At 36.0% G+C, this 15,160-nt stretch overlaps 1 protein-coding gene across 22 annotated transcripts in view; it reads left to right on the forward strand.

Annotated features, from left to right (window-relative positions):
* ATP9B (ATPase phospholipid transporting 9B (putative)) overlaps nt 1–15,160 on the forward strand; it is a 287,141-nt gene that overhangs the window by 71,833 nt on the left and 200,148 nt on the right. For 17 of the 22 annotated variants that reach the window (XM_023648016.2, XM_023648017.2, XM_023648021.2 and 14 more), the window contains 2 exons: nt 1,950–2,008; nt 13,228–13,279. In XM_023648016.2, the coding sequence (XP_023503784.1) occupies nt 1,950–2,008; nt 13,228–13,279 (111 nt within the window). The remainder of the gene's footprint in view (nt 1–1,949; nt 2,009–13,227; nt 13,280–15,160) is intronic. The other 5 variants (XM_070275894.1, XM_070275896.1, XM_070275899.1 and 2 more) reach the window with 1 other exon arrangement.

Consider the following 15,160-nt stretch of genomic DNA (forward strand, 5'->3'; position numbering starts at 1 on the left):
TCAAAATTTAGAAATGTGTACTTTGAGCACGTGAGAGGTAGGTTATTATTACTGATTTGACACTATACCGTGTTTAGCATTCTCACGTTTTGTTCGTATTGTAATATTAGTAACGTTTCAGAACTTTCAACACTGCATTTTACCCTCAACTGTTTTCCTTAAACATTTAATTACAAGGAAGTTCCATAGAAATGAACAGTGATCACTATGTAACACCTAAAATTAAAGGCTATTAAATACAAATTGTGTCTGTTATCATGTGACAGAATAATTAATCTCTCAGACATGTAAGATCTTGATTAAGGAGTCAAAAAAGGATATTTTCTATGTTTCAGAATATTTTAAAATTATTTACTACATTTATTATATCTTATGCCTGGAACTGTTTCTCTTTTTCTCCTTTTTAAATGTGTCTTTTACGGAGACTGTAAAAAAGCAGAAGGAAGGAAAGTGGATTTGATAGTAGAAGAGAGAGACTTAAATATTAGGCAGGAGTTCTGTTGCGCGATACTCGGGGAGGGCGAGGTCAGTGAGCTACAGCTGCTGCCTGATGCCCAGCTGTGTAAAAGTCGTCGCACTGGAAGTACAGACACAGAAAGCTTGCAGTGACTACATGAAAAGTAACTGAAGTAGACGTTCTTTTGTGAGTGTATTTTCTGGCTGGTAATAGACATATACTTATCCATTATGAAGATATCTTAAGATGTGTTTGACATCTAATTTTAAAGAATATAAATTTAAATAAATTTAAAGAATTATAAAATTGCTATTTTATAATATAAATAAAAAGTAGCTCCAGCCCTTATGCATTTATTGTATAACTGAAGAACACAGAAAAATACAATGTAATGTTTAGAAAGCTTTCTGATATCCTCAAAACAAATCTTTAGGTACTGGTGTGGTATTACTGAAATTCAGCTGCTTTAAGAGGTGCTTAGGAAATAAGGTTTTATAATAAGTTGAATGTGGTCTAAAAGTCAATGTAATGACTGGCAGTGTTAGTTTTTGATAATGTAATATGAACTTTTCTCTTGTTCTGTTAGCCTTCAGAATAAACTGGATGTAAAGGAAATGGACTTTTTCGCATGTTAAAACAGTAGTTACAAAAATGTAAAAGTAGACACACAAGCCTGTTGCTAGTCCTAAAAGGGATTGACAGAGGGGAGATCAGTGAGACAGGGAGGGGAAGGAGGGAAGGAAGGAGAGACACAGAGCCGGAAGAAGGGCAGGAGGGAGGTGCCAGACACACAGGGAGAGAAAGCTTGCCTAAGTCATAGCTCAGATTATCTGTATGATATTTCATCTACTGTGTATGATATTAACGTTCTATTATGTAGATGTTGTTTTATAGATGTCTTCTATACTAGACATTGTGTAGATAATTTAAGAATTTATTCAGTGTGTCGTGTAGAAGAATGGCTTTCTGAAATAAAGCTGTAGACCTTAGTTTTCAGTCCTGACCTGTGTCTGTAAAGCTGCTAGTGGAGGGTGATTTTATGTATAATTTTCTTTCTTTTTTTCTGTCAGTTATGTGCCATTCACTGCCATTCACAATATTAAAGTAAGAATTTTGCGTCTTCGTCTTACTCAGTTTTAGTCATCAAATTATTTTATTTAGTCATATTTCTAATCATCAGTAACTTGACTCAGACCTGAAAGAATGGCAGATATGGGAAGAACTTTACAAATAGTATCCTCTTTCACGTTGCCACACTTTTTTTTACTGGGGGATAGTTAATTGTTCGTACTTGGGATTGACTGAGAGAGGTTAATTTTTAGTGACTGTGTCTATCTGAAATAAAGTTATTTTGCAAGTGTAAGTATACATAAATTTCTAAAGTGTTTTTTCCCCCCAAAAGTTATTTCTAAAGTACTGTTTATCAATTGAAAGTTTAACTCTGGTGTACTATTGTTTCCTTGAGTTGATTTTACTTCTTCTTTTTTTTAAGGTAAAGTGCAAGTTAAGAGTTCAGACATACAAGTTGGAGACCTCATCATAGTGGAAAAGGTTGATGCATTTTTAATATATTTTAGACATGTACATGCCAGTGTTTAACATTTAGCCTGATTGATTGCAAGTAACTTTTGAATCTTAAGGAATTGTTCGAGACGTTTATTTTAAATCTCAACATCTTTGTGTAAGATTTTATATACGTGAAGAAAAATCTAGATTTTGTGCAGTCTCTTTTGCTAAAGTACATTTCAATGTGTGTAGGTAAAGTCATAGTTTGTCTAAAATAAGTCGTGTTAATTTCTAAATGTTGCATTATTAGAATCACTTCATTTAACCAAAGAATTATATTAGTTAGAACCTGTTTATAGTAGACTATGTTTCAGTTTCTAGAACTTTCTTTTACAGATAGATATATTACTGGATATTATTGGATATTAATTAATTATGGCTTTAAAACTTAAAGAAAGGAAGGTAAATGGAAGTAAAAGAGGATTAGAAAGAAAAAGAAGTCTTGGTGAATGTAGGAAGAAGCCATTAAAAACAGTCCACAGTGGTCAGCGTTGGAAATTATGGGCCGTGTACATGTGAGTAGAAGTATGTCTGCGTGTACAGACTTTCCTGAGTCACAGGGACTCAGTGGACGGTCTTTTTTTTTCCTTTTTTTGAGGCTCTAGAACACTTTTTAAGAAATATGAAATGACAAGTTTCAGTAAGGCCTCTTACAGAGTAGTTTGAGCCTTTGGTGCCAGCTGGCCTCCAGGCCCTTTGGGAACATACCCAGCCTGAGCCACCGCGTGGAGATGTTTAGTGTAAGAAAGTCTTCCTTAAGAGTAAAGTGGTCTTCATCTTGTAACATTCATCTGTACACGGAGAATGTTTTTGGGTATTTGTTTGGTTTTACAAAATGAGATAAAATTAAACATACTGATTTGCAACTCATTTACGTAGTATTCAGTTGAATGGATACTATAGGTTACTAACTTCTGATCCATTGTTAGATTTTCAGGTGGTTTGTTTTCTACTATTGTGAAATGCTATGGTGAACATCCTTGTACGTGTATTTTGGCATATTTCTATAGGATAAATACTGACAAGAGAGATGGCTGAGCCGTATGTTACTTGTAAAAATTTTGATGCAATTTTTTTCTTCTTTTTTTTTTTGAGGAAGATTGGTCCTGAGCTAACATCTGTGCCAGTCTTCCTCTTTTTGCTGAGGAAGATTGGTCCTGAGCTAACATCTGTGCCAGTCTTCCTCTATTTTGTATGTGGGATGCCACCACAGCATGGCTTGATAAGCAGTGTGTAGGTCTGCACCCAGGATCAGAACCCAAGAACCCCAGGATGCTGAAGTGGAGCACGCGAACTTAACCACTATGCCGCTGGGCTGGCCCCGATGCAATTTTTGTTTTAAACACCAATGTTTATTATCTCACAGTTTCTTTGGTTAGGAATCTGGGTGCAGCTTAGCTGGATCTCTTGACTCTAGTCTCTCTCAAGGCTGGAGTCAAGGCGTCACCTCCAGGCTCTACTAGGGTAGAGCTGATGCCAGGTTCACTCCTGGGATTGTTGGCAGGACTTACTGCCTCGTTGGATTTAGGGCCTCAGCTCCATGAGTTCCATGAGCTTTTTGGCTCAAGTCCTCCCTCCTTACTGGCCACGTGGGCCTGTCCACAGGCAGCTCACAGCTGGCCTGCCAGCAAGAGGGTGAAAGAGAAAGAGAGATTGCCAGCAAAATGGACTCACAGCTTTTGAGGCCTCCTCTCAGAAGTGACATCCCATCATCTTTTGTTTTCCTTTTGGCTTTGAGGAGGCTGTGCCGCATTTGTTGTGGAGTTTGAAGATTGAGATAGAAGCTGTCGTCGTGAATGAAGAGTCCTGTTGGCCTTCTCAGTCTTTTATCTATCTCCTCTTCACTCTCCTCTTTACTCTCTGTTTTCCTTACCTTTGCTGTTGAGTTTGCTTTAGCAGTGCACAAGACCTTCCCGTTTTCCTTCAGTCCTCCCGTTTTTAGTGAGTAACACTTGAACCCTTCTTGGCCATGTTTTAATTAGGTCATCCCCTCAGTCATACAGAGAGATGTGAAGGACACAAACCTAAATCCATGTCTGGGGATTCCCTGGCCTCAGAGGTGTGTTCTCTGTCAGTAAGAAAGAGGTGGGTGAGGGACACGGCCTTTGTCGACATCCAGGTAAAGGCTTTACTTAAATCTGCCACTGGCACGTCCTTATTTTCGCTTGTCAGTTCAGTGTTCAATGGATAGCATGGTGTGGACCACACTCCAGAACCAGATTAGTACTATATATGAGCATGTGTGTGGTATCCCGCCCTACCCTAAAATTTAAAGACTTGGTAGCTGAGCTAGAGGAATATCTTCTCAAATATTTTCACCTACCTTTAGGAGATGTTGGTGCATCCTGAAAGATAGAGGTGACACCACTTACCTGATTTAGTTTTTTATATTGCCAATTTTACATCCATTTTCATGTAAAATTTTTTCACATATTTTACTTACCTAAAATACTTGAATATTCAGAAATTTGAGACATAATTTTCAGTAATTACTGTGAAATGATAAATTTTCAGGAGGAGATCCATGACATTTGTTAAACCAATTTTGTAGTTTTTCTAGTGATAAAAGATTTTGTCTTGCTGATTGATATAACCGTCATAAGAAAGTAGCAAAGATTTGGTAACAAGTGGCTTTGTCCTTTTACTTTTTCTTTAAGAATTCTGGCAACACTTATCACTAGCCAGAACAGTTATTTCTCTTTTATTTGACTAGATTTCTATTTAGAAATTAATGTTTGGATATTTCCATGCTGGATTTTATGTTGTGAGATAGTTGTTGTAATTTTCTATCTGAATTATGGAATGAAAATTAGTGTATTAATATTCATTTTATGGATATTTAAAAGAAAAATGCTAATCAAGTTTGGACCAGTGTTGTAGGTATTGGTAGTTGTAGAACTTACAAGAGAGCAGCAGCCTGAGAAAAAAGGTGGAAAGAGGATGATATGGACTTTAGTGTTAGATGGGTCTGGGTTTAAACTCCTGGTTTTTCAGCTTCAGACTCGACCTAGGAGAAGCATCTCTTTGACAGGTACCTGGGAATTGGTAGGCTAGAGCCATTGAAAGTCAGGGTTGGACTACACCTTTATGCATGTTGGACGAAGAAAGTAATTCCAAAGATTATCTCCTGGCTTAACAAGGAAACCTGAGAAGTATCTAGATTTTTAGACAAACATATCAGTTTAAATATTATTACTTGAGGAATGTATCAAGTAGGGTAACTAGAACAAGAGACTTTCGGAGGCTGAAGGTTGTATTTTACAGGTCGTAGCTCCAGTCTCTGAAGCCCAAGTGTTTGAGAGGTTCCTTGGACAGGAGCAGGACGGGGTTAAGGTGGACACTGTTGCTAATCCTCCACTACTCACCCGAGACTAGCTTCAGGAAGGAAGGATGTTTGCTGTTTTTTCGGGTTGGATTGAGAGACAGTGTCTTTATCCTATTTTTCTGAGGTAATACTATTAAGTATTTTAAACAACTTAATAAATAAGTGTTACAACGTATATTTTAATACCCAGAACAAAACTACAAAAAATATGCAAGGAGAGACACTCTGAGATGCTATAAATAAACTAAATAGAATCCTAAAAAGGGTTCAGGTAACACACAAGAAGGCAAGAAATCAGAAACTAAAGAATGAATACTAAAGAAAACCATCAGAAAACAAATAATAAACTGCAGACTTATTCTCTAATGTATCAGTAATTGCCTTTATTGTAAACAATCTGAATACACCAATCAAGAGACAGGCAGAGTAGATAAAGAAATGAGACTCAGCTATATACTGTTTACAAGAAATTCAAATCCAATGACACAGTAGGATGAAAGTAAAAGGATGGAAAAGATATACCATAAAATTAATCAAAAGTAGGAGAGAGTGTATTAATGTCAATGAAGTATAAGTTCAGAGTGAGGAAAATTACTTGAGACAAACAAGGACATTACATAATGATAATAGGATTCATCCATCAGGAAGACATAATAATCCTAAATTTGTACTCATAATAGAGCCACAAAATACATGAATCAAAAACTGTTAGAGCTGAGGGGCTGGCCCCGTGGCCGAATGGTTAAGTTCGCGCTCAGCTGCAGGCGGCCCAGTGTTTCGTTGGTTCGAATCCTGGGCGCAGACATGGCACTGCTCATCAAACCATTCTGAGGCGGCGTCCCACATTGCCACAACTAGAAGGACCCACAACAAAGAGTATATAACTGTGTACTGGGGGGTTTTGGGGAGAAAAAGGAAAAAATAAAATCTTTAAAAAAAACCCAAAAACTGTTAGAGCTGATAAAAAAAATACACAAATTCCTAATTATAGGTGGGTACTTCAGCACCACACTCAGCATCAGACAGAAGTACTAGACAGAAAATCAGCAGTGACATAGAAATCTTCACCACATCAACCAGCAGAATCTGACGTGTAGACTGCTCTCCCCACCAATAGGAGAGTAAACATTCACTTCAAGTGACCATAGAACATTCAGCACGGTAAACCATATCCATTAAACAAATCTCAAAAAATTGAAAAGAATTTGAAATTATACAGTGTGTTCTTTCACCAAGTAGAATCAAATTAGAAATTAGAAATCAATAACAGAAAGACAACAGGAAAACTCTAAAACATGTGAAAAGTAAACAGTGCACTTCAATTTGTGGGATTAGTAGTGAGTTTCAAGGAAACAAAAAATACATATAACTGCATGAAAGTAAAAATACTACAATCAAAATATGTGGAATGCATGTAAGGCAGTGCTGAGAGGGAATTTTATAGTACGGAATACCTACGTTAGGAAGTAAAGCTCTTGAATCAATAATCTAACTTCCTACCTCAGGAAACTAGAGAAAGAAGAGCAAGATTAAACCAGTGCAAGCAGAAGATGAGAAATAATATGTCAGTGAGATTGAAAATAGGAAGACAAGATAGAAAATTAGTGAAAGTACAAGCTAGTTCTTGTAAATAAATTAATAAAATTGGTATACCTCTAAGAGTGATGACACAAAGCACCAATATCAGTGATGAAATAGAAGATATCATTCCAGATCCTGCAGCCATTAAAAGAATAATTACCTAATACTAGAAACAAATACTCATAAATACACCAACTTAGATGAAATGGACCAATTCTTCTGAAATCACAGCCCCTCAGAACTCAGTCAAAATAAAATACATAGTATGAATAGTCCTATAATCAGTAAAGAAATTGAATTCATAACTTAAAAGCTCTGAGAAGGAAATATCTAGGTCCAGGTATTTTCATTGAAGAATTCCTTGAAACTTTTAAAGAAGATTTGGCTTCATTTTTACACAGTACTCTCCAGGAAATAGTTGAGGATGGAACACTACCCAGCTCGTCTTAGGAGTTTAATAGTATTCTTATACCAAGCCGCGAAAAAGACAGTACAGCAAAAGAAAACTACAAACAAATATTCCTTATGAATATAGGCAGAAAAATCCTTAAGAAACTGTTTGCCAGGGGATATCAGCAGTGTATAGAGAGAATGATATATCATGACCAAGTGGAAGTTATTCCAGGTATGCAGGGTTGACTCAACCTTCTAAAACCAACCACCGTAATCTATCCTATTAACAGACTAAAGAAAAATCATATAATTTTATCAATTGACGCAGGAAAAACCTGATTAAATCCAACACCCATTCCTGATGAAAACTCTCAACAGGTTGGGTTAGAGGGCAATTACCTTATCTTGTTCAAAAAGCATCTATAAAACACCTACAGCTGGCGTGATCCTCAGTGGTGCAGGTCTGAATGCCTCTCGTTTCAGAGGCGAGGATGTTTGCTCTTATACTTGGTCAGCTGGCATTTCTAGGCACTGAATAACGCAAGTAAAGGAAATAAAAGCAATTCAGATCAGAAAGGAAAAAATAGAAGTGTCTCTATTTGCAGATGACATGATTATGTATGTTGAAAGTCCCAAAGGTTCTATAAAACACCTCCTGGAAATGTTAAGTGGGTTTAGCAAGGTGGCAGATTATAAGATCAACACTCAAATATCAATCCCATTCATATACTAACAATGAACATGTGGAAACTGAAATTAAAAATGCTGTAATCTTACAGTCCTATGAAAACAAAATCTTAGGTATACTGAAAATTACAATGTGTTTATGAAAGTAACCAAAAATCTAAGTAAATAGACACACAATGGTCTTGTTCTGGAACATTCCACAATTTTCCCAAAATTGATCTGTAGGTTTAATAAAATTTCTGTCAAAATCTCTGCAAGGGTTTTTTTTTTTTTTTTTTTTTAAGACAAAATAAGCTTATTCTAAGACTAATTTGGCAAGGCACAGGCCCTAAAATGACCCAAACAATCTTGACAAGGTGACTAAAGTGAGAAGAGTCGCTCTTCCTGATGTTCAGGCATATTACCGAGCTATATTAACCCACACAGGGTGCAAGAAGGGTAGCAACAAAGATCAGTGAGACATTACAGGGAACCCAGAAAGAGACCCGCCCAAATAGGCTCAAGGGATTTTTTGAAAAAGTGCAAAAGCAATTAAAATGGAGAAAGCATAGCCTTTTCAACAAGTGAGGCTGGAGCTGTTGGACATCCATGGGTAAAAATGAACCTTAATCTAAATGTCACACTTTATATAGATATTAAATCAAAATGGATCATGGATTTAAAGGTAAACTATAAAACTTTTAGCAAAAAAAGTAGGAGAAAATATTGAGAATCTAGCATAGGAAAATAGTTCTTAGACTTGACACCAAAAACACAATGCATAAAAGAAAGAAATTGTTAAATTGTATCTCATTAAAATTAAAAACTTGTGCTTTGTGAAAGAACATGTGAATATGATGAAAAAACAAGCTACAGACAACGAGAAAATATTTGTAAACCTTAGATCTGACAAAGACTTGTATCTAGATATGTAAAAAGTCTTAAAACTCAACAGTAAAAAAAAAAAATCAAATTAGAAAATGGGCAAAAGATATAGAGACATTTTGCCAAAGAGGATCTACAGATAGAAAATAAGCATGTGAAAAGATATTCAACATCATTAGTTATCAGGAAATGCAAATTAACACAATGAAATATTACTACACGTAGCAGAATGGCTACAATGAAAAAGGGTGACAACACAAAATGCTAGCAATGTTGTGAAGAAAATGGGTCACTCAAACTTCTTGTGGGAATATCAGATGTCACAGTTATTCTGGAAAATCATTAGACAATCTCTTAAAGAAATAAATATGCATCTGTTGTATGACCCAGCAATTGAACTCTTAGACCGGTATCACTGAGAAATGTTAAGTTGGCACAGAAGCCTGTACATGAATGTTTATATCTACATTATGAATAGTAGCCAGAAATGAGAAACAGTTCCAGATATTCTGAATGGTTGATGGTCAAACAAACTGTTGTACATCATGCCTTGGTATATCATGTTAATAAAACACAGGGGCTGGCCCCATGGCCGAGCGGTTAAGTTCACGCACTCTGCTTCAGTGGCCCAGGGTTTCGCCGGTTCGGATCCTGGGTGTGGACATGGTACTGCTCGTCAGGCCATGCTGAGGCTGTCCCCCACATAACACAACCAGAAGGACCTACAACTAGAATATACAACTTATGTACTGGGGTGCTTCAGGGAGAAGAAGAAGGAAAAATTAAAAAAAAAGAAAATAGATCCCTGCTCTCATGTTGCTCATAGTCTTGAGGGGAGGGAAAAATAAAAAGTATCCAATAATTATTCGATGTTATCTAGTTTATTTGTGAGTACCTCATAGAAAATAAAACGGAATAAGGGAATAACGAGTAGTGGTTTGAGAATGAACTTAAGAAAAAATCCTGTTTACAATAGCATCAAAAAGAATAAAATACTTAAAAATTATTAAGAGTAAACTTAAGAAGTGCAAAACTGGTACTTCAAAAACTATGAAACATTGTCCAAACATATTAAAGAAGATGTAAATAAATGGAAAGATAGCCCATGTTTATGAATTTGACGTATTAATGTTAAAATGGCAGTACTCCCCAAATTGATCTGCAGATTCAGTGCCATCCCTCTCAACATTTCAGCTGACTTCTTTGCAAAACTGAGAAGCTGATTCTAAAATTCATATGGAAATACAGGGGATCCATAAAAGCCACAACAGTTTCGAAAAAGATGAACAAAATTGGAGTGTTCACACTTTTCCATTTCAAAACTTTATAAAAAGTTATGGTAATCGGGCTGGCCCCGTGGCTGAGTGGTTAAGCTCGCGCACTCCGCTGCAGGCGGCCCAGTGTTTCGTTGGTTCGAATCCTGGGCGTGGACATGGCACTGCTCGTCAAACCACGCTGAGGCAGCATCCCACATGCCACAACTAGAAGGACCCACAACGAAGAATATGCAACTATGTACCGGGGGGCTTTGGGGAGAAAAAGGAAAAAAATAAAATCTTTAAAAAAAAATAAAAGTTATGGTAATCAAGACTGTAAGTGGCAAAAGTTCAGAGTTGAGAGTCCAGAAACAAAGCCTTAAGTTTCTGGTTAATTGATTTTCAGCAAGAGTGCCTAGAAAATTCAGTGGGATGACTGTGTTTGGGCGGGTGCCTTATTTTGGCCCCATGCTGTTTATGAGAATCTTCCATTTTGTTGTGTGTAGTTGTAATTCATTTTGTTGTTACATAGTATGCCTTTTATCCATGCTACTGTTGATGGATATTTGGGCTGCTTCTAAGTTTTCCTTATTAGGAATTGATACTTCTGTGTCATACTTGACCATGTCTTTTGGCTCACATCTGCACACAATGCTGTTGAATACATACCTAGGAGTGGAATTTTGGGTTTGGGGTATGTGTATGTTCCACTTTACTAGATACTGCAAACGATATTGCAAAGTGATGTATCAAATTATAAGCTTATCAGCAGTGTGTAAGAGTTCCCCCTGCGTCACATGTTTGTCAATACTAGTCATTGCCAACCTTCTAAAAGTATTTACCATTTCCAATATGGATGTAGTAGTTGTGATTTTAGTGTGCATTTCCTTGAAGACTAATAAAATTGGGTACCTTTTCCTGTGATTTTGGATATCTTTCTTATTTGGGAAGAGGCTATTAAAATCTCTTGCCACTTTTCTGCTGTATTATCCTTTCTTTTCTTACCAGTTTGCAGGCCTTTGTGTATTCTGGATGGGAATCTTTTATTAGTTTTATGTTACAAATATCTGTTCCTTCGTGGTGTGCTTTATGGAAAGTAATTCTTAAGTTTAATGAAATCTACTTTTCATTTATAGTTAGTTTTTTAAAAAAATTTTTGGTAGTGAGAGGAAGGAGTCTTGTTTAAGAAATCTCTCCTTACCAAAAAGTTGTGAGAGTATTCTTCTACATTATCTTTTAGGTGTTTTATGGTTGTGACTTTGCCATTTAGAAGTATAATTCACGTGGAATAGATTTTTGAGTTTTTATTGAAGTAGAGGTCAGTTATGGTCTCCCCTCATCCTGTGTGGACATCTAATTTTCTCAGCCCTATTTATTGAAAAGACCGTCATTTTCTCATTGGTCTGCAGGGCCACCTTTCTCATAAATCTAGTGTCCAGATACGTGTGGGCCAACTTCTCGATTCTCTGCTTTCACATTGGTATCATTGTCTGTCTTGGTGGAATGCCATCTTATCTTAGTTACTCCAGTTTAATATTTTAGTTTCATTACATTGTAGACTCAACCCTTCGTTTGTTTCTCACACTTATCTTGGTCATTCTTGGCCTTTGCATTTCCCTGTAATTATTAGGAATACCTTGTCATTTCTCACCAAAAAACATGTTATAACTTTTATTTGGTTTGTGTTGATGTATGGGTCAATTTATGGGCACTTGACATGTTTGCAATATTGTATATTCTAATTTCAGAAGATGACCTATTTATTTAGGCTTTATTTCATTTCTTTTAGTAATATTTTATACTTTTTTATTTAGAGGTCCCGCCCATCTTTTATTAGTTTTATTATGATGTTCGTTTTTTCTTATTACTGAAATGAGCATATTTAAAAAATAATATTTACTTTCTTGCTGTTTGTTACTGGTGTGTGTGTGTGTGTGTATATATATATATATTTGTTTTCTTCGTCATGTATTGTGCTCTTATATTTGCTCACATCCTGTACTTTCTTTGGAGTTCATTGACTGTTGTTTTCCTGCTTTCAAATGGATATTGTGTATTTTTAGCCTCCCTTTCCTATTATATGCATTTAATTGGGTATATTTTCCTCAACATTTTCGTGACTTTGGCTGTGTTCCATGTGTTTTTATATGTTGAGTTTTTATTACCATTCAGTTAAAAATATTTTCTAATTTCCATTGTGATTTCTTCCTTGACTGGATGGTTCTTCAGATCTTAATAATTGCCCTTCTTTCTTTCTTCATCTTAGAAAGAATAGCTCTATCCTACAACATATCTTTTTTCGGCTTTGAAACTACTTATATTTGTTTTTATTGCTGGCTGACTGACTAGTAATCCATTTCTTTATCATGTGTAGATGAATCTTAAATCTCAAAAAATATAAGTAACTCATGAAATTATGTGAAGTATTCTTATTATAATAATACATTTTTTCTTTGGTTTATTACAACTTTCCCAATTGAGTTATTAGTAATAATGATTAAATAAATGTATGTATAGTGACTTGTAAATGTTTTTATATGTCATACCATATCTTTGAGTTTTTTCTTTTTCTGCTTTTAAAAGAATATCTCCTCAAATTTGTGGGCTTTTTGTTTGTTTCTTCAGTTGTACATTTATTCATTCATTCAACATTTATTAAGTGTTTTATTTATGATATGCTCTGTTTTTGTTAGGCATTGGGAAAACGCTATCCTCGCTTTCCAACATCATTTATTCTAATAGGGAGGACATATTTTTAATAAGGCAATAACTACTCTATTATATGTATGAGTTAAGGTACAAGAGAGGCCACAGAAATGGGAATATTTAACATTATTCAGAAATGGAGCAGTTTTTGACTCATCACTAACTACCGTTTATGTGGTTTGTTAATGGATAAAATCTTAGAGGTCCAACTAAAATATGAATAAAAATAGTTATTTTTGTTATGCAAATTACAAATGTTAATTGCTTAAGCATAAATTTTAATTATAATGTTATTTTAGTTATTTTTAGTAGATATTTCTACTTTGAAATGGAATTGTGTTAATTTATAAAACTGCATATAGTTAATTAATATTTTATATTACTCTCTGCAGAATCAAAGAATTCCATCGGACATGGTATTTCTTAGGACTTCAGAAAAAGCAGGTATTTTATTTTTACTTACATTGTTGGTAATTTGGTATTTTGCAGTTTAATTTTCAATTTGAAAGGTAAATTTATTTTTATAAAAATTTTTCTTTGAATGATAATACATTGAATTCATTAATTTCTAAATCACATTTAACTATTGATTTTTGAAACGATGATTTTGTTGTGTGTTTTGTTTAAAAAATGTAATCCTGTCAGAACTTATGTATCAAATGAATGTTTTCAGTCAAATCTATATTGATATCTAAATAATTAAATGATGATGTTGCTTGAAATTTGATTGGTATTCTGCATTTGCAATTTTAATTATCAGTTCAGTAAACATTTATGTACCACTTACTGTGTGCCATGCACTGCTTGTTGCCTAGGATAATAAAAGGAGCAAAACTGAGTTGCTCCCTTCAAAGAATTCCTGATCTACTTCTTTATGGAAGTGTACACATTGATGGGCCAGCCCTGGTCGTCTAGTGGTTAAGATTCAGGGCTCTCACCACGACAGCCTGGGTTTGTTTCCTGGTCAGGGAACCACACCACCCATCTGTCAGTTGTCAGACTGTGGCTGCCTGCATGTTGCTGTGATGCCGAAAGCTCTGCCATCAAGATTTCAGATACCAGTAGGGTCACCCAGGTGGACAGGTTTCAGTGGAGCTTCCAGGCTAGACAGACTAGAAGGAAGGACCTGGCCACTCACTTGGAAAAAATTGGTCATGAAAACCCTATGAATTACAGCAGAACATTGATAGAACGCTGGAAGGTGCGAGGATGGCACAGAAAGACCCGGCAGGCTTCTGCTCTGCTGTTACAGGGTCCCTAGGAGTCGAAATTGACTGACTCCATAGCACTAACATATATTGACAATTAGTTATATTCTGATTTTATAGATACTGTAAGAGTTAAAAGACATGTGGTGGTAACAGGGGAGGGACCTAGGTGAGTTGAAGTGAGCTTCACAGAGAAAATAACACTCTATGACCTGAGCTTTCAGCCATAGGAAGGTGGAGTGGTGGTAATGAGATGTGACCTAGCCACATTGTCACACATTTTCATCCTCTCTAAAATGATGAGAGATTAATCTGGTAATATCCAAAGTCTTCTGCCTTACATTTCTGACTTTGTTGAATAAACAATATTTTCATAGGAAGCTCAGTCTGTGTATTATTATTTGTAGCATGAAGACTCTAGAGAGGACTCTAAATTAATTTTAGAGTTGTTGATTTAGTTTTTCCTCCATTTATAAACAGCATTTTTTTTAAAAGGGCTATTTTAAGTTGTAAGAGAGAAAAAAAATATTTTCTCTTTTTACCAATAGTAGTTATGGTTGTTTACATTGTACGATGGGGCTGTCACTAACAGAAGAGTTCAGCTATACCTAATAATCAAGCAATCTCTGTACCCTTGATACATTTACTTTATTGTGTATGATTTATTGAAAGGTTTGTTTTCTCTTTAGGGTGGGCACTGGAGAGCTGCTTTTTCAGTTCATTTCCCTTTCCTGTTGGAAATACAGCTAGACTCCCTGTCCAGTTAGATGGTCCCATGCCCTGAGGTCTGGCTGAAGGGGATGGCTCAGTTCCTGTGTACCACTTCCAGCCCGGGCCTACCCTCTTTTGCAGCCATCTACTCTTCTCTCCCGGTGCTGGCTCAGTGTCCATGACTTGGGTAACCTTGGAAGCTGCCTGTTGAAGATGGCAGTGCTTCCCTCGCAGCCTAGGCTCCTGAATGAGTGTGTAGAACAGAGCCCCTCCCCTTCCATTACCAAATGGATTCTGTAAGAGAGAGAAATATTTCTTATTAAGTACCAAAGTTGAATGGTTTATCGTTTACGGGAGCTGGTGTTCCCCTAACATCTGCAGTGCTGTGGCAGGTGGTTAACAACTC

The sequence above is a fragment of the Equus caballus genome, chromosome 8 (assembly GCF_041296265.1).
Source record: "Equus caballus isolate H_3958 breed thoroughbred chromosome 8, TB-T2T, whole genome shotgun sequence".
Classification (NCBI taxonomy): domain Eukaryota; kingdom Metazoa; phylum Chordata; class Mammalia; order Perissodactyla; family Equidae; genus Equus; species Equus caballus.